This window comes from Rana temporaria, chromosome 4 (assembly GCF_905171775.1).
Source record: "Rana temporaria chromosome 4, aRanTem1.1, whole genome shotgun sequence".
NCBI classification, from domain to species: Eukaryota; Metazoa; Chordata; class Amphibia; order Anura; family Ranidae; genus Rana; species Rana temporaria.
The window spans coordinates 421,283,993-421,302,979 of NC_053492.1; the positions used below are offsets into that span (position 1 = coordinate 421,283,993).

The 18,987-nt window shown below is 45.4% G+C and overlaps 1 protein-coding gene across 1 annotated transcript; it reads left to right on the forward strand.

The window, feature by feature from the left end:
- The first annotated feature begins 13,038 nt into the window (after window positions 1-13,038).
- On the forward strand, window positions 13,039-18,269 carry LOC120937830 (probable serine/threonine-protein kinase DDB_G0277449). Its single transcript, XM_040351339.1, has 3 exons — window positions 13,039-13,414; window positions 16,169-16,297; window positions 17,596-18,269. The coding sequence occupies exons 1-3, from the start codon at window positions 13,322-13,324 to the stop codon at window positions 17,767-17,769; spliced, it is 396 nt and encodes a 131-aa protein (XP_040207273.1). The 5' UTR covers window positions 13,039-13,321; the 3' UTR covers window positions 17,770-18,269.
- Window positions 18,270-18,987: the final 718 nt, after the last annotated feature.

Sequence of the window (18,987 nt, forward strand, 5' to 3'; positions counted from 1 at the left end):
CAATCAGCTGATAAAGAAAGGACGGCAAAAAAGGGAAGATATACTGCTAAAGTGCCCAAGAGGAACAAGAGACCAGCATCAGATGAGATTTCCCCTGCACCTCCAAAAAAGAAACAGTTGACCATTGAAGATGAGACAAGTAAGAATGATGAAAACAATTACATAAAATATAACACAATTGTCACTGTTTAGATATTTTATGAGGGATAAAACCATAGTTAGGCCAGTGCAGGGGTGCATTACCATATCCACTTTCTGTTATAAATGAGCCCCTTAGAGCGTGTTTCTGTTAGAAAGCAGCAGGGCCGCCATCGGGAATTATGGGGCCCCTTACACAGCTTCAGGCATGGGGGGGGTGCTGCCGCCTGAAATTGAGAGAGAAGCGGGGGCGGGTGGCTGACGCGAATTGTGAAGCAGGGGGAAATAAATAAATAAACAAGAAATAAAAAGATATATATAAAAAGGGGGGGGGGGGGCCTGGGGACCTCTGAGCCCTTTAATAAAAAAAAAGAAAGAAATAAAATATATATATATATATATTTTTTTTTAAATGGGGGACCTCTGGGCCCTTGAATTAAAAAAAAATATATATATATATATATATATATATAAAAACATTTTTTTTTTATAAAAATAAATTACAAAAAAAGGGGGGGGGGTTGCCATCTGGGACCTCTGGGCCCTTTAATAAAAAAAAGAAACCTCTGGGCCCTTTAATAAAAAATTAATAAAAAAATATATATAAAAAAATAAATAAAAATAAACATTTATAAAAAAATAAAAAAAACGGTGGTTGACATCCAGGGCCCTGGGGACCTCTGGGCCCTTTAATAAAAAAAATAAATAAATAAATAAATAGATAAACAAAAAATAAAAAATAAACATTTATAAAAAAAAAGGGGGGTTTGCCACATGGAGCCCTGGGGACCTCTGAGCCATTTAATAAAATATATATATATATATATATATATATATTTTTTTTAATTAAATGGCTCATTATTTTATTTCTATAAAAAGAAATAAAATAATATTAAAAAAAAAACATTTTTTTTAATAAAAAAAAGGGGGGATGCCATTCGGGGCCCTGGGGACCTCTGGGCCCTTTAATAATAATAATTATATATATATATATAAAAATAAAAAAATATAAAAAAAAGGTTTTTTTTTTATAAAAAAAAAAAAAAGGGGGGTGGTCATCCGGGGCCCTGGGGATCTCCGGGCCCCTGGGGACCTCCGGGCCCCTTACAGAAAGCAGCCACAAGCTGAGTAGAAAAGCCTGTCCCCTGCCAACAGCTGTAGAGTAGGACCCCCACTGTGCCTTTAGAAAAGTGAATGTTACCCTCTCATTGCTCAAGCACAAAATCTAATGCTATACTCAGCTGAATAAATGGGTTTGGGTGAGCTGCAGCTATAGATGGATCTGTTCTCCTATATTGGATCAGGCATATGAATGTGTATGACCACCCCTGCAGTTCTCCCTGATATGATAAAATTCCTTTAACCCTTTTTCTGCCACAAAAATGTTCTCACTTTTCTCACACATGGTAAATCACATTTTTGGGCCTAAGGATTAAAGTGGACCTGTACTTAAAAAGTGAAGATTTGCTACATTATAGGGAACATTTAGAAATAGTAATTGCACCCAAGTAGTACCCAGAAAGATTTAGCATTTCTCTGGAGTTAGGGGGGCTATAATATGTGAGGGGGGGTTGTAATATGTGGGGATCTAACTTATGATCTTTCATACTGGCCCACTGGGACAATCCGTCTCTTCTAGCCATGGCTGGCTGGAATCTAATGGCAGGGAAGTGTTATGGTCCCGGGCTCCCCGGAGCAGGCTTCCCCAATTTAAAAAGGTGAAGTGGATGGGTGGTTTTACATCTACCAATTCTGAATGGTATAGAAGTGATTGGGCATCTTTATAACCACCCCGATTTCTTGTACAATATGCAGCAGATTTACTGCTTCTATTGGAGTCTTGAACTCGTTTGACCCTTCGACTGCCATGATGTACAGGTCATATCCTTGCAGGTCATAGGGTTAAGTCAACTACTGTAGATACTGACATTATAAATCTTTCACACATGAAAACATGCTGCAATCTATTTAGTAACATGAAGCTATTTCACTTTATTTGGCCAAACTACTTCTCACCTGGGAGTCGTAGTAAACAGTAATATCTCTTTTCCATGTGTTTTCCACCATTGTCATTTAGTGTTTTATGAATTAGGTGTTCTATTGCTGTAAGGTAATAACATGTCATAATTTATTTTTATCTTGTAGTCAACGAGGCAATCAGCAAGACAATCAACAAGGCAGTCAGTGAGCCAATCAACGAGGCAGTCAGCGAGCCAATCAACGAGGCAGTCAGCGAGCCAATCAACGAGGCAGTCAGTGAGCCAATCAACGAGGCAGTCAGCGAGCCAATCAACGAGGCAGTCAGCGAGCCAATCAACGAGGCAGTCAGCGAGCCAATCAACGAGGCAGTCAGCGAGCCAATCAACGAGGCAGTCAGCGAGCCAATCAACGAGGCAGTCAGTGAGACAGTCCACGAGGTTGTCCGTGAGCTAATCAACCAGGTTGTCAGTGAACCTGTCAACCAGGTTATCAGCGAGCCAAACAACCAGGCAGTCAGCGAGCCAATCAACGAGGCAGTCAGCGAGCCAATCAACGAGGCAGTCAGCGAGCCAATCAACGAGGCAGTCAGCGAGCCAATCAACGAGACAGTCAGCGAGCCAAACAACCAGGCTGTCAGCGAGCCAATCAACGAGGCACTCAGTGAAACAGTACACGAGGTTGTCAGTGAGCTAATCAAACAGGTTGTCAGTGAACCTGTCAACCAGGTTATTAGCGAGCCAAACAACCAGGATGTCAGCGAGCCAATCAACGGGGCAGTCAGTGAGACAGTCAACCAGGCTGTCAGCGAGCCAATCAACGAGGCAGTCAGTGAGACAGTCCACGAGGTTGTCAGTGAGCTAATCAACCAGGTTGTCAGTGAACCTGTCAACCAGGTTGTCAGTGAACCTGTCAACCAGGTTATTAGCGAGCCAAACAACCAGGCTGTCAGCGAGCCAATCAAAGAGGCTGTCAGTGAGACAGTCCACGAGGTTGTCGGTGAACTAATCAACCAGGTTGTCAGTGAACCTGTCAACCAGGTTATTAGCGAGCCAGTCAACCAGGCTATCAGCGAGCCAATCAATGAGGCAGTCAGTGAGATAGTCCACGAGGATGTCAGTGAGCCAATCAACCAGGCTGTCAGCGAGCCAGTCAACAAGGAAGTCAGTGAGGGAGGCAACAAGGCAGTCAGGGATGTGCCCGGAACCAACGTGGGAAGCAGTCCACCTGCCGACTTGAACATTGACAGCTTTATCTTTCATAAGATTATTGGTCAAGGTAGCTACGGAAAAGTAAGTAATCAAAGATATATGAACAGCAGGTTTAATGTATTGCATGTTAGTGGTTATTAATATTGTCAGTGGGCTAACATTAGGCTGTAGGTGGAGGTCACACCAGGGCTGTCTTAATGAGAGGGCACACCTGGGCACTGCCCAGGGGCCCCAGCTGCATGGGGGCCCCTGGGCTTTCCCCAAAGCAGCTGGTCCTTGAGCCCCGAAGTTGGGGGCCTCATGGTGGCACTGAGAGTGATAGATACACAGGGAAGGCAGTCTGCCTCCTACCTACTTGATGTCTGTTTACCTGCACTGTCATCGTTGTAGGGGCCCCAGAGCATTTCTTTGCCCAGGGGCCCATGATACTATTAAGACGGCCCTGGGTCACACCACTGTATTCCTTACCACTTCCCATTTACACTACACACACTGAGCTGTGATACTCAATGAGAAACTGAAATCTATTATTTTATTATTTATATCTTTAGCTGACAATTGCGTGGTCATGCGATCCTGTACCCAAACAAAATTGATGTCCTTTTTTACCCACAAATACAGCTTTGTTTTGGTGGTATTTGATCACCTCTGCGGTTTTTATTTTTTGCGCTATAAACAAAAAAAGACCAATTGAAAAGATATATACTTTTTTTTACTTTATGCTATAACACATACCAAATATATATATATATATATATATATATATATATATATATATAAAACTAATTTATTCATCAGTTTAGGCTGATATGTATTCTTATACGATTTTTAGCAGGACTGCAACATTGCGGCGGACAAATCTGACCCCAAATGACACTTTTTTGGGACCAGCAACATTATTACATTGATCAGTGCTATAAGATTTGCACTGATCAATGTAAAAATGACACTGTCAGCAAATAGGTTAACACTAGGGGCAGTTAAGGGGTTAATTGTGTTCCCTGGTTGTGTTCTAATTGTAGTGGGGATGGGCTTGCTGGAACATGACAGAGATCACCATTCCCGATCACTGGGAACAGTAGATCTCTGTCATGTCATCTGGCAGAATGGGGAACCGCCTTGTTTACAGTTCCCCACTCTGCCTCTCCTCACTGCGACCGCGGGTTACCAGCGGACATAGAATCCGCAGTACCCGCGGGCACGCCCGCTATCCTTGCACGGATCGACGCACATGTACATCGGTTCGTGCAGGAGAGGCGACCTGCTGCAGTATATCTGTGTGAGCAGGTCGGCAAGTGTTTAAAGAAGGAACAATAAAGTTATTTTACACCATTGTTAAAATAATTGCATGCCAACGCACATCATCTCAAATGTGTTTAGTGTGTATTAAATGAATGCAAAGCGAGTGAAGTGCATCTAGCCTAAATCATGTTGGTGGTGTACTGTCTGTCAGGGGTGTAATACACAAAAAGCAGCTCAACACAATTAGAAATCTGTTGGTAGATAAGGCAATAAGCTAATGTGTACTTAACCACTTAAGCCCCGGACCAATATGCTGCCTAAAGACCCAAGGTGTTTTTACAGTTCGGGACTGCGTCGCTATAACAGACAATTGCGCGGTCGTGCGACGTGGCTCCCAAACAAAATTGGCGTCTTTTTTTCCCCACAAATAGAGCTTTCTTTTGGTGGTATTTGATCACCTCTGCGGTTTTTATTTTTTGCGCTATAAACAAAAATAAAGCGACAATTTTGAAAAAAATGCAATATTTTTTTACTTTTTGCTATAATAAATATCCCCCAAAAACATATATAAAAAAAATGTTTTCCTCAGTTTAGGCCGATACGTATTCTTCTACCTATTTTTGGTTAAAAAAGAAATCGCAATAAGCGTTTATCGATTGGTTTGCGCAAAATTTATAGTGTTTACAAAATAGGGGATAGTTTTATTGCATTTTTATTATTTTTTTTTTTTTTACTACTAATGGCGGCGATCAGCGATTTTTTTCGTGACTGCGACATTTTGGCGGACACTTCGGACAATTTTGACACATTTTTGGGACCATTGTCATTTTCACAGCAAAAAATGCATTTAAATTGCATTCTTTATTGTGAAAATGACAGTTGCAGTTTGGGAGTTAACCACAGGTGGCGCTGTAGGATTTAGTGTACACTTAGTGTGTGTTTACAACTGTAGGGGGGTGTGGCTGTAGGAATGACGTCATCGATCGAGTCTCCCCTATAAAGGGGATCACTCGATCGATGCAGCGCCATAGTGAAGCACGGGGAAGCCGTGTTTACATACGGCTCTCCCCGTTCTTCAGCTCCGGGGAGCGATCGCGACGGAGCGGCTATAAACAAATAGCCGCGCCGTCGTCCCGGATCGCTCCCCGAGGGAACCCGACCGCCGCGTGTAGCGGGGGGGGTCCCGATCGGACACCCGACCCACGTCTAGGCAGGCACGTACAGGTACGTTGATGTGCCTGTCCGTGCCATTCTGCCGACGTATATCTACATGAGGCGGTCGGGAAGTGGTTAAACTGTATTTAGCAGATTGTAAAGAGTTTGGCTTCAGAGCTTCATAGACTTTACCCTCAATATATGAATTCTGAACACAGACTTAAGAGCGAGTGCTGGCTGTAGTTTTCGCTAAGTTTGCTAAAAGCCTATTTAAAGCTATCTCCATTCACTAAGTTAGTGACTAAGGGCCAGATTCACGTAGAAGAGCGGCGGCATAACGTATCGTAGATACGTTACACCGCCGCAATTTTTCATCGCAAGTGCCTGATTCACCAAGCACTTGCGATGAAAACCTACGCCGGCGGCCTCCGGTGCAAGGCGGGCCAATTCAAATGGGCGTGTGCCATTGAAATTAGGCGCGCCCCCGCGCCGGACCTACCGCGCATGCTCCGTTTCCGAACTACCGCCGTGCTTTGCACGAAGTGACATCATTTTTCGAACGGCGTCGCGCGTATCGTAATTCCGTATTCCCGGACGGCTTACGCAAACGGCGTTATTTTTTTAATTTCGACGCGGGAACGACGGCCATACTTTATACAGCAATACTATTGCTGTGTAAAGTTAAGGCACCAAAAAAAACGACTAACTTTGCGACGGGAAACTAGACTAGCGGCGACGTAGCGAACGCGAAAAACCGTCGTGGATCGCCGTAACTCCTAATTTGCATACCCGACGCTGGTTTACGACGCAAACTCCCCCCAGCGGCGGCCGCGGTATTGCATCTTAAGATCCGACAGTGTAAAACAATTACACCTGTCGGATCTTATGGCTATCTATGCGTAACTGATTCCATGAATCAGTCGCATAGATAGAACAACAGATACGACGGCGTATCAGGAGATACGCCGTCATATCTGCTCTGTGAATCTGGCCCTAACAGCCAAAACCACTTACAACTTGCTAAAAGCCTGCTGAGTTCATGCTCTATAATATACTTGTGTTTTCAAGCTAAGACTAACAATTGTAGCCAGGCTGGGGGTTGCTGCTGGGGACCCAGAGGTAACCTTTTCAGAACCTGGTGCTGAATTATCTCTAATCATTTGTGTCCTATGTTTTTTTTTATTTTAGGTCGCCCTGGCATCCCATCCTGCCACAGACCAGAAACTGGCAGTCAAGGTGGTAAAGAAAAGGCAATTATTAAATGAAGATCCTAAAAGTGTCCTTATAGAGAGACAAATACTTGAAGCAGTTGGAGACAGTCTGTTTTGTACACACGCCTATGGAACCTTCCAATCAGAAGTAAGTGTCACATTTCTATCAATCACTCATCAAATCACATCCATTTGATCTCCAAGTCCAGCACACACCTAGAAAGAAATCCCCAAACCAGAAAAACATTAGAGATGTTCCAGCTTCACAGAGGCTCGGACATGGGAGAATTATGGCGGCTGCCATTGTAGAATGGTGGAAAGTCTAGATCTCTCCCTGCCTATCTTGCTCTTACTTTGGCTTTTCTGTCACTGACTAGGATCAGGTTTAGCCCCTGTACTTCTCTCATGACAGAGGGCCAGATTCTCATACATTCCGGCGTAGCGTAGCGTAAGCCATTTACACCATGCCGCCGCAAATTACTTGAGCAAGTGCCGTATTCGCAAAGCACTTTCTCCGTAATTTGCGGCGGCGTAGTGTAAATGGCTCGGCGTATGGCCGCGTAATTCAAATTAAGTGCGCCCCCGCGCCGATTGAACTGCGCATGCTCCGGGCGTAAAAATAGCCCAGTGCGCATGCTCCAGCTCACGACGGAAAACGTCAATGACGCCGACGTGAGCGTCATTGACGTCAAGTCGTATTCGCGAACGACTTAGTAAAACGACGTAACCGACGGAAAAAGACGACGCGGACCCGACGCCATACTTAACATGGCATACGGCGGACTGGCGGAAGGTTACCCCTCATATAGCAGGGGTAACCTTGCGCTTACGGAAACGACGACGAGGCGGCCCAAATTCGTTCGGGAATCGGCGTATCAGGCTCATTTGCATAGTCAAATGAGACCTGAACGTAAACGCCACCTAGCGGTCAGTGTAGTATTGCATTTAGGATCCGACGATGTAAGTGACTTACACCAGTCGGATCCTACCCTAATTCCGGCGTACCTTGTTTTGAGAATACAAAACAATGATACGCCGGCGGGATTTTCGAATTACGCCGGTGTATCTGTAGATACACCGGCGTAACTCTTTTGAGAATCTGGCCCAGAGTCACTGTAATGGTAGCCTGCTAGAACATGTTTGCATGTTATGTGGCTCTGTATATTGCTTACCCAATAAGGAAAGGTGCATATACCGTATTTATCGCGGTATAACGTGCTCCCGTGTATACCGCGCACCCCTAAAGTGGCCCCCAATCCTGTGGAATAAAAGTTTTTTTTGTACTTACAGTTTTGGTGTCTTGCGCGGCGTCCATCGGCGGCCTCGTCGGGTCCGGTGTCCTTCTGCGGCTTCGGGTGTCCTTCTGCGGAGGGTCCGGTGTCCTCTTTGGCGGGTCCGGCATCCTTCTGCGGCGTCCTCGCGTCCTCCCCGCTCGTTTTTCCGCGCCGAGTTTGAATACTGCGCCGACATATACAGAGCGCAGTACACTCGTGTATTGTCGGCAATGCTCGGCTACCCGCGCTGACGTCCTGTACGTCCAGGACGTGAGCGCGGAAGGAGCCGAGACTGGCCGACTATACCCGAGTGTACTGCGCTCAGTATATGTCGGCGCAGTATTCAAAACTCGGCGCGGGAAAGCGGGTATCGGCGTATACCGCGCACCCACGATTTTGCCCTGATTTTCAGGGCAAAAAAGTGCGCGGTATACGCCGATAAATACGGTATTTAAAGTTCCTACCAAAAAAATGTATTCTGACTTTAATGTGAACTTACATTTAAAGTGTAAAATGTAAACCCAACAGTGACCATCTCTTGTTTGTTCCCACTTGGTCTAATAAATATACAAATCAAAGGGCTAGATTCAGCAACAACATACGGCGGCGTATCTCCAGATACGCCACCGTAATTTCAAATCTGAGCCGTCGTATCTTTACGCCGATTCTCAAAGGCAGATACGTTGAAAAAATAGGCTTTCTCCGCTGACGTAACTTGAATACGCCGGCGTATAATTGTGTGCATATTTACGCTGGCCGCTAGGTGGCGCTTCCGTCGTAGAATATGCAAATGACCTAGATACGCAGATTCACAAACGTACGTGTGCCCGGCGGAATTTTTTTACGTCGTTTGCGTAAGGCTTTTCCGGCGTAACGTTGCTCCTGCTTCTATGAGGCGTACGCAATGTTAAGTATTTAACGTATATTTTACGTTGTTTGCGTAAGTCGTTCGCGAATAGGGCTGGACGTAATTTACGTTCACGTCGAAACCAATACGTCCTTGCGGCGTACTTTGGAGCAATGCACGCTGGGATATGTACACGGACGGCGCATGCGCCGTTCGTAAAAAACGTCAATCACGTCGGGTCACCACCCATTTACATAAAACACACCCCCTCATACTCATTTGAATTAGGCGCGCTTACGCCGGCCCCATTTACGGTACGCCGCCGTAACTTAGGAGGCAAGTGCTTTGTGAATACAGCACTTGCCTCTCTGATTTACAGCGGCGTAGTGTAAATACGATACGCTACACCGCCGTAACAATGCGCCCGGCTACCTGAATCTAGCCCAAAGTATTTTGTTATATCTCTTCATTAAGAGCAGACAAATACCTGTTGATCCTGCCAGAAATCTAGTGCTGTCCTTTGTTATCATAAGCCCTATATTTCTGCATTTCTGACAAAACACAATCCTTACATCCACTTTCCCTTTTTGAACTTATATATTTCTTTATCTTTTACAGGAAAATCTTTTCTTCGTTATGGAGTACATGAGAGGAGGAGAACTATCCAACCAGATCAAGACTTCTGCTCCATTATCAACTGCTGCAATAAGGTAAGTATCACAAAGGTATGATCTAAGGGTGTATTCACACCTGCGCCACGCAACGCGTTTATTTTTCCATTTTTTACATGTTTTTTGTGCAACAGCACAAGGCAGCCTATTCATTTGTATGAGCTGCCCTACTTGTGCTAAATGTGCCAAAGTAACTCATGGACTTTTTTGGGCAGTGAGCCTCATGCCCTTTTGCAATGTAAATTTTGGTGCATTTTTTCAGGCAACTGCTACCTGCGTTTGAGATGCCATTAACCACTTCAGCCCCGGAAGGATTTGCCTCCTTCCTGACCAGGCCACTTTTTGCGATATGGCACTTTGACGCTTTAACTGACAATTGCGCGATCATGCAATGTTGTACCCAAACAAAATCAATGTCCATTTTTTTACACAAATAGAGCTTTCTTTTGGTGGTATTTGATCAAATCTGCGTTTTTTTGTTTGCACTATAAACAAGAAAATTTTTGAAAAAAAATCAATATTTTTTACTTTTTGCTATAATAAATATCACCCCAAAATATTAAAAAAAAATTAAATTCTTCCTCAGTTTAGATCGATATGTATTATTCTACATATTTTTGGTAAAAAAAAAAAAAAAAAAAATCGCAATAAGCGTATATTGATTGGTTTGCGCAAAAGAGTCTACAAAATAGGGGGGTAGATTTATTTCATTTTTATTATATTTTTTTTTACTACTAATGGTGGCGATCAGCGATTTTTATTGGGAATGCAACATTGCGGTGGACAGATCAGACACTTTTGACACTTTTTTGCGACCATTGACATCTATACAGCAATCAGAGCTAAAAATAGCCACTGATTACTGTATAAATGTCACATGCAGGGAAGAGGTTAAAACTAGGGGCAATCAAGGGGTTAAATGTGTGTCCTAGCTAGTGATTATAACTGTGGGGGGATGGGACTGCCTGAAAGAGGAGACCGATCGTTGTTCATACTTAGTATGAACAATAGATCGCTCTCCTCCCCCCTCTCCTCACCCCTCTCCTCACCCCTGACAGAGCGGAGATCTGTCTTTTTACACTGACAGACCTCCATTCTGTCTCTCAGAAGCGACCCACTGGTGCCTGGTGAACATCGCAGCCGCCGTGCACGAGAATCGACTCCTTTGTCACGCCCCCCCAAGTGGTCTTAAAGTGGCTGACGTATACCCAGGCGAGCAAACCTGCCGCAGTATACCCGCGTGGTTAAGAATTAATGGCACCACAAGTGTGATATGCATTTTGCCACGTTTTTCACGTAGAGTGACAAATTTCTATGGGCTGGTTTAGGACCAACAACTGTATTACCCCAAAAACTGAACAGTGCCTATCATTCAGTCCATTCAGTCAGTTCCTCTGACTTGCACGGCTTGGAAGAAATCATCTATTAATCATTTATTTACTTATTCTGTGAGATGTGTGATATTAACAGACCTTTTCTCTTTTTTTACAGATTTATTGCTGCTGAACTTCTCTGCGCTCTGCAATATCTGCACGGACGTGGTATCATTCATAGGTAAGTGTTTCCATCATGATTTTATATCCATATTCACCATTTCTTATTAAAAGACAACACCACCCAACACTGGTACTCTAGTTGTGGATGGGTGTACAAGGGTTAAATTGCCCTCTGCCAGTTCTGTCCCCTGCTGCTGAAGCTTTTGTGCATCTACTCAGGCCCGTCGCTACAGGACAGGCAAAACAAACAATTGCTTGGGGCCCCGAGCTGGCCTGGGGCCCCCAACTTCCCCTTTTCAGGCTGTAGCGTGGCCGAGCTCCTCTTCTTTCCTCCTGTCAGTCCGACCGAGTACAGGAGATTCAGTGTCCTGTTCCCGGCCGGACTGACAGGAAGTGCACACTGAGTGCTTACTTCCGTTCAGTCCGGCCGAGAACAGGAAACTGAATCTCCTGTAGCGCAGGGACCCAGCCGGTGTTCTGCCGAATAAGTTCTGCCCGGGGGATAAGGACCCCCCTTGTACTGCGCATGCGCGACGCAGAGTCCCCCGAAAATATGGCAGGACACCTGACTGACAGGAGGAAGAGGAGCTCGGCCACGCTACAGTTAAGAAGGGGAGGTGAGAATAGAACAAAATATGGGGGAGGGGGGGAGTAAAAAGAATGTGAGAATGACCACGGTGATAATGGATCACCAACTCATAATAAATTAATGTGACATATATATACTGTATACGCCGATTCACAAACGTACGTGCGCCCGGCGGTTGTTTTTTACGTTGTTTGCGTGCGTCGGTTTCATCGTAAGGCTGCTCCTGCTATTAGGAGGCGCAGCCAATGGTAAGTATGGACGTCGTTCCCGCGTCGCGATTTTCAAATTTTACGACGTTTGCGTAAGTCTTTCGTGAATGGCGCTGGACGCCATTTACGTTCACGTCGAAGCCAATGACATCCTTGCGAGGTCATTTACCGCAATGCACGTCGGGAAAATTTAGGGACGGCGTATGCGCAGTACATTCGGGATCATTTGAATTACGCGCGCTTACGCAACGCCGCCGCAAATTACGGAGCAAGTGCTTCGTGAATACAGCGTAGCTCCTGTAATTTACGGCGGCGTAGCGTAAAGACGAGACGCTGCGCCGCCGTATCAGTGCGCGCCCCTACCTGAATCTGGGCCAATGTGTCTATAACTATATTATTACATGTGGATAGAAACACTCCCCAGGTTGTCTCATTCTAATGCGTATCGCCCCCTAGTGGGACTTAAACATGCCCCACTAGAAGGGCAAAATGTGACAGAGGAAGACAGCCTATGGAGTTTTTCTGCTCCCTTGCTTTCAATAAAGATTTTAAAGTATTGCAGAATGACAGACTGGGACTTGACATGGTTTATTCAACTGCAATAAGCTGGGAACTGAGCTCATGAGGTTCATGCTGCGATTCATAAAGTGGTGCAGAAAGTTAGTAGGTGATCTAACCCGTTGGCACCCATTTAATACTGACCTATTAGGTTTTAAAAATTTGACTAGGCCATCAAGGCCCGAACAAATTCTATACTATATGCCTTCACAGTTTACTGTATTACAATGTTGTGTAATATGTGCAGCAACTTTTTTTTTTATGTTCTTAATTAATAAAATAAAAATGTATTGATCTGTAAATATAATCCTCTCTTTTCTTTTACAGAGACTTGAAACCCGACAACATACTGCTTGACGGCACCGGCCATGTAAAACTCGCAGACTTTGGCCTTTCTATAGTTGGTGTGTTTGGATCCAAGAAAGTGTATAGTAATGCCGGTACTAAAAACTATATGGCACCAGAGGTAAGTATCTACCACCCTTCATTTGCCCTTTTAACACTTCAATCTTTATATTATTATGTTTATGATTTTATGACAAGAAGCCTAAAAAAAAGACAGGGACCACACCGTGACCTGTAATTTCTATCAACTATTTATTACCTATTATTACTGCTCTGTGTATGGCTGATCATGTGCTTTATTTTAATGTTACCCTTACTCTTTGTTTTATCAGATTCACGATAGAAACCCCTACGATGCTACGGTCGACTATTATTCACTTGGTGTTATCCTGTTTGAAATGGCCACAGGAGCAGAAGCAGAATCGGCCAAATGCAGGAACTCACTCTATCCAAACAACATTGACCCTGACCTTCGAGATGTCATTGAGCGAGTAAGTATAGATAGTCGAGATTTAGAATTATCCAAGAGCTATAGGTCCTGAGCATTGTTTATGTAAAAAGGCTCTTCTGCATTGAAGAGGGAAGCTTGCAGAAAGTTCTCTAGCATGTAGTACATTACCAGATCCTGTATATCGGCCATAGGCGTGCACAGCCTATTGCATTAGGGTGTGCACCCCAAAACTCAAACACACAAATGCGCGCGTATGTATGTAATATATATATATATATATATATATATACACACACACACACACACACTGTATATACACAAACACTCACACATATGTACATAAAACCACCCATTTATGTGCCTGCCTGACCCAAGTGCCTTCGCTCACATTTTTATTAAAAAATAATAAATGCATAGATTTTTGCTAGGGCATTTATTCTTTTTTTAAACTGGAGACTGCAAAGTATTGCGCCCGCAATCAGCAGAGTGCGGGTGAAGTGTCAGGCTCCTGCAGACACTGCCTACAGTTCTATTGCCCATAGAACTGTATGGCTGTCATTGCAGAGCTGTAGGCAGGTGTGCTGATCAGTGTGCCGGCTGCCATGTTGGATTGAACTTGTAGTTTATACATTCACAGATTCCTATGACTAAGTCTGGATTCACACCTATGGCATTTTTTGCGCTTTTTGCATTTTGAAGATTTGAACTACAGTCCATTTAACATGGTTTCGTATAGAATACGTTCTGTAGTGTAAAATCTCATAGGGACCAATGTATGTCCCTTTTTCATCCGTACACGTGTGAAAGGGCCCCAAGGCTGGACTTTTTTACTGTCCTGGAGTTGGGCTGTATTATTATGATAAGAGTTTTTGATAGGTTAGGAATTCCTGGGACTTCTGAGCTGCTCCATAGATGTATTCCATATACACACACATTATAAGTTATTAAAAAACATTTTTTAACAGGATATAATGTGTATGTGGAATACATTTGTGTAACACATTGGAAGTCCCAGAAATTTCTAACCTGTTCAAGAATTGTACTTTCTCTGTTAGTAAACCTGCAAAGTACAGAGCAGGTTTACAGCACAGAATTGTATAGTGGAAAAGGCAGAGGAGGTCAGTACTCACAGGTAAAAGACTGCTATCTGTCCTCAGATCTTCTTCATCATCCCCAGGAGAGCTGTGCTGTGTGCTGGACAGGAGGAAAGAGATCGTGGGTGCACTCTGTGTGTGATGATCTCTTCCTCTTCCTGCTCCTCCCACCTGTACTGGAGCTGTGAAAGGCACTGAAAGCCCCTGCAGTGTCATATTCTGCTCCCTATTGCAGAATGCTGCGGAAGTCATGTGGCGGCAAACTGCGCATGCGCAATGCGTTCCAACGGCAATTGCGATGCGTTCCAGGGGATTTACGACACTACCCTTCAGAGAACCCATCACAATTTGTCACGGAACGGAAGTGACGAGGAACCATACACAGAGCGGGCGGGGAGAGAAAGAGACATACAGATCTAATGAGAACCATACACAGAGCGACAGAGCGGGGGCGGGAGAGAAAGAGACATACACATCTAATGAGAACCATATGTCTCTCTCCCCGTATGTCTCTCTGTCTGTTCCCGCTCCGTCTATGGCAATACGTCACTTCCGTGACAAATTGTGATGGGTTTGTGATGGGTTCACTGCTTCCCGCTCTGTGTATAGTAATACGTCTACGTCACTTCCGTGACAAATTGTGATGGGTTCACTGAAGGGTAGTGTCGTGAATCCCCTGGAACGCATTGCATTTGCCGTTGGAACGCATTGCGCATGCGCAGTTCGCCGCCACGTGACTTCCGCAGCATTCTGCGATAGGGAGCAAACTGTGACACTACACCCCAACTGACTCAGCCAGATGGCAGATAGGAACCCGAGGAGAGAGACAGTTTTCCCCCAAATGCTGCATCAGAGAGGAGATCGTAAAGCTGTCTTCTGGCACACAGGGCATAGGATGGTGAGTAACTCCTGTGAGGACTGCAGCCACAGTTGTGAAGTGAGCAGTCAGGAGTTTTCCGGTGCTCTCTGAAGTTCACGTGCTTCATCTCTAACAGCTGGCGGAGGAGTGATATTCAGCTGACAGGGATGATATAGCCGGAACTACAGAGTCAGCATCGGAAAATGCGGCTGACTGGCTGATTATTCCGCAGCCAGTGGCTGCAGTTCCCACAGGAGTTACACATCATCCTCCATGACAAATAGTCCCACTTTCAGCTACCAGAGGTGAGAGAAAAATAAATCTCACACATTTTGCCAGCAAAAAAAGCCCTGCGGTGTGTTGGGTGTGCCTGGGAATTAGGGTGTGCCCAGGCACAACCGGCACACCCCGTGCGCACGCCTATGATGTCGGCTACCTGGTCCCCCACTGTGCTCTGTGATTCCTTTCACCAGCCCCCACATCATTACTATTTGCTATAGTGCTGTAGGGGTTCGAGTCAGGAAGCACAGACGGGGTATCTGACTTCTGGAAGTGTTGAATACAGATTTTATGGCAGGATATTCACCACACAGGAGGTCAGCATTACATCTGAACTACCCATGTGACATCCTGAAAGCATGAGCTGTTGGAGGAACTCCTAGACCGGTTCAGGAATGCTACCTTAGATCCTTCCAGAAGACATATCTTAATTTAAAACGACACTAAGAAATTAAAATATGACATTTTGAGTTTTCTTTTTTTTTTTTTAAATGGCCGAAACTAAACTCATTTTCTATTAGTGACAATCTACTGTATTCTAAATATATCTTTTTCATTACAGCTTCTTGAAGAAAATCCAAAAGTTCGCGGGACGGCAGTGGAAAGACTGCGAGAACACTCCTTCTTCAGATCAATTGAGTGGAAGAAGCTGGAGGAAGGAAAGGTTACCCCACCATTGTGGATGCCAGATGTAAGTCCATTGGAAGTGCAATTAATATTATGTGTGCACATACAAGGAGATCATTTCACTGCTATTTATTATTATAAAATATCATTATAAGTTCATAGAAGAACCAAAATGTCAGTTATAATTAGGGTTGTCCCGATACCACTTTTTTAGGACCGAGTACAAGTACCGATACTTTTTTTCAAGTACTCGCCAATACCGAATACCGATACTTTTTTTTAAATATGTCCCCAAATGCAGCCATGTCCCCCCCCCCCCATATGCAGCCATGTCCCCCCCACAGATGCCGCCATGTCCCTCCACAGATGCCGCCATGTCCCCCCACAGATGCCGCCATGTCCCCCCACATGCAGCCATGTCCCCCCATATATGTAGCCATGTCCCCACACATATGCAGCCATGTCCCCACACATATGCAGCCATGTCCCCACACATATGCAGCCATGTCCCCACACATATGCAGCCATGTCCCCCCACAGATGCCGCCATGTCCCCCCACAGATGCCGCCATGTCCCCCCACAGATGCCGCCATGTCCCCACACAGATGCTGCCATGTCCCCCCACAGATGCCGCCATGTCCCCACACATGCAGCCATGTCCCTCCATATATGCAGCCATGTCCCTCCATATAAGCAGCCATGTCCCCCATATAAGCAGCCATGTCCCCCCATAAGCAGCCATGTCCCCCCATATAAGCAGCCATGTCCCCCCATAAGCAGCCACGTCCCCCCATATAAGCAGCCATGTCCCCCCATATAAGCAGCCATGTGCCCCCATAAGCAGCCATGTCCCCCCATTTAAGCAGCCATGTCCCCCCATAAGCAGCCATGTCCCCCCCCCCCTTACCTGCATGCTGCCGCGCCGCTAATACGAGCGGGGAACATTACGCTTTCATTTGAATAGCTGTAATGATTCGCGCCGCACTGCGTATAGACACTCCCCCTTGCTCGGGATTGGACAGATCACCCGAGCAAGGGGGAGTGTCTATACACGGCGCGGCGGGAACATTACAGCTATTCAAATGAAAGCTGTAATGTTCCCCGCTAGTATTAACCAGGCGGCCAGCGGGATGCGGTGTAGCGGTAGCGACGGCAGCGGGGGGGTGGGGGGGTTGAGTATTCTATTTAGGCATCGGCGGTATTTGCGGGAGTACAAGTACTCCCGCAAATACTCGGTATCGGGACAACCCTAGTTATAATGGTAACATTAGGTAGTGTAGTGTTACATATGAAAATGCATCTCCTGGTTGGTATGTCCTGTATTGAATGATGGGTCTGATTTATGTATTTTCTTGTTGCAGTGCCAAGAAAAAGACACAAATGACACAAATGAGCAAATAGAAGTGAAGAAACTGATTCACCACAGAAGAAAGAAACAGAGGAGAATTGCAAATGCAAAACAGAGATTGTTTGATGGCTTCAGCTTCATAAGCAGGAAATGGAAAAAAGATGCTGAACAGGAAATGAAAGAATGAAGACGGCTGACTTTTGAGAAACACTCACTAGTCAAGAGTCCTGTACTGTCTTCAGCCAGGCCAGTCCTTTGCTGGTCTTCGGATCCCGGCATTACCATCTAGACTTAGGGAGCCTGTATAGGGCAGGTTAGGGTGTTATAGGGGCAAATTGGGGTGGTATAGGGCAGGTTAGTGTGATATAGGGCAAATTGGGGTGGTATGGGGCAGGTTATGGTCATATAGGGCAGATTGGTTTGTTATAGGGCAGGTTAGGGTAATATAGGGCAGTTTGGGGTGGTATAGGGCAGGTTAGGGTGCTTTAGGGCATCTATGTGGTGGTATAGGTCAGACTAGGGTGGTATAGGGCAGATAGGGGTGATATGGGGCAGGATAGGGTTATATAGGTCAGTTTGGGGTAGTATAGGGCAGGTTGGGTTGGTATAGAGCAGGTTAGGGATGTATAGGGCATATTGGGGTGGTATAGGCCAGGTTAGGGTGGTATAGGGCAGGTTGGGGTGGTATAGGGCAGGTTGGGGTAATATAGGGCAGTTTGGGGTGGTATAGGACAGGTGAGGGTGCTTTAGGGCAGATTGGGGTGGTAAAGGGCAGATTTGGTGGTATGGGGCAGGTGGGTAATGTAGGGTAGTTTGGGGTGGTATAGGGTAGGTTAGGATGATATAGGGCAGATTGGGGTGGTATAGGGCAGGTGAGGGTGCTTTAAGGAAGATTGGGGTGGTATAGGGTAGGTTGGGGTGGTATAGAGCAGTTTGGAGTGGTATGGGGCAGGTTAGGGTAATATAGGGCAGTTTGGGGTGGTATAGGGCAGGTTAGGGTGCTTTAAGGTATATATGTGGCGGTATAGGGCAGACTAGGGTGGTATAGGGAAGATTGGGGTGGTATAGGCCAGGTTAGGGTGGTATAGGGCAGGTTGGGGTGGTATAGGGCGGGTTGGGGTGGTATAGGGTAGGTTAGGATGATATAGGGCAGATTGGGGTGGTATAGGGCAGGTGAGGGTGCTTTAGGGAAGATTGGGGTGGTATAGGGTAGGTTGGGGTGGTATAGAGCAGTTTGGGGTGGTATGGGGCAGGTTAGGGTAATATAGGGCAGTTTGGGGTGGTATAGGGCAGGTTAGGGTGCTTTAAGGTATATATGTGGCGGTATAGGACAGACTAGGGTGGTATAGGGCAGATTGGGGTGATATAGGCCAGGTTAGGGTGGTATAGGGCAGGTTGGGGTGGT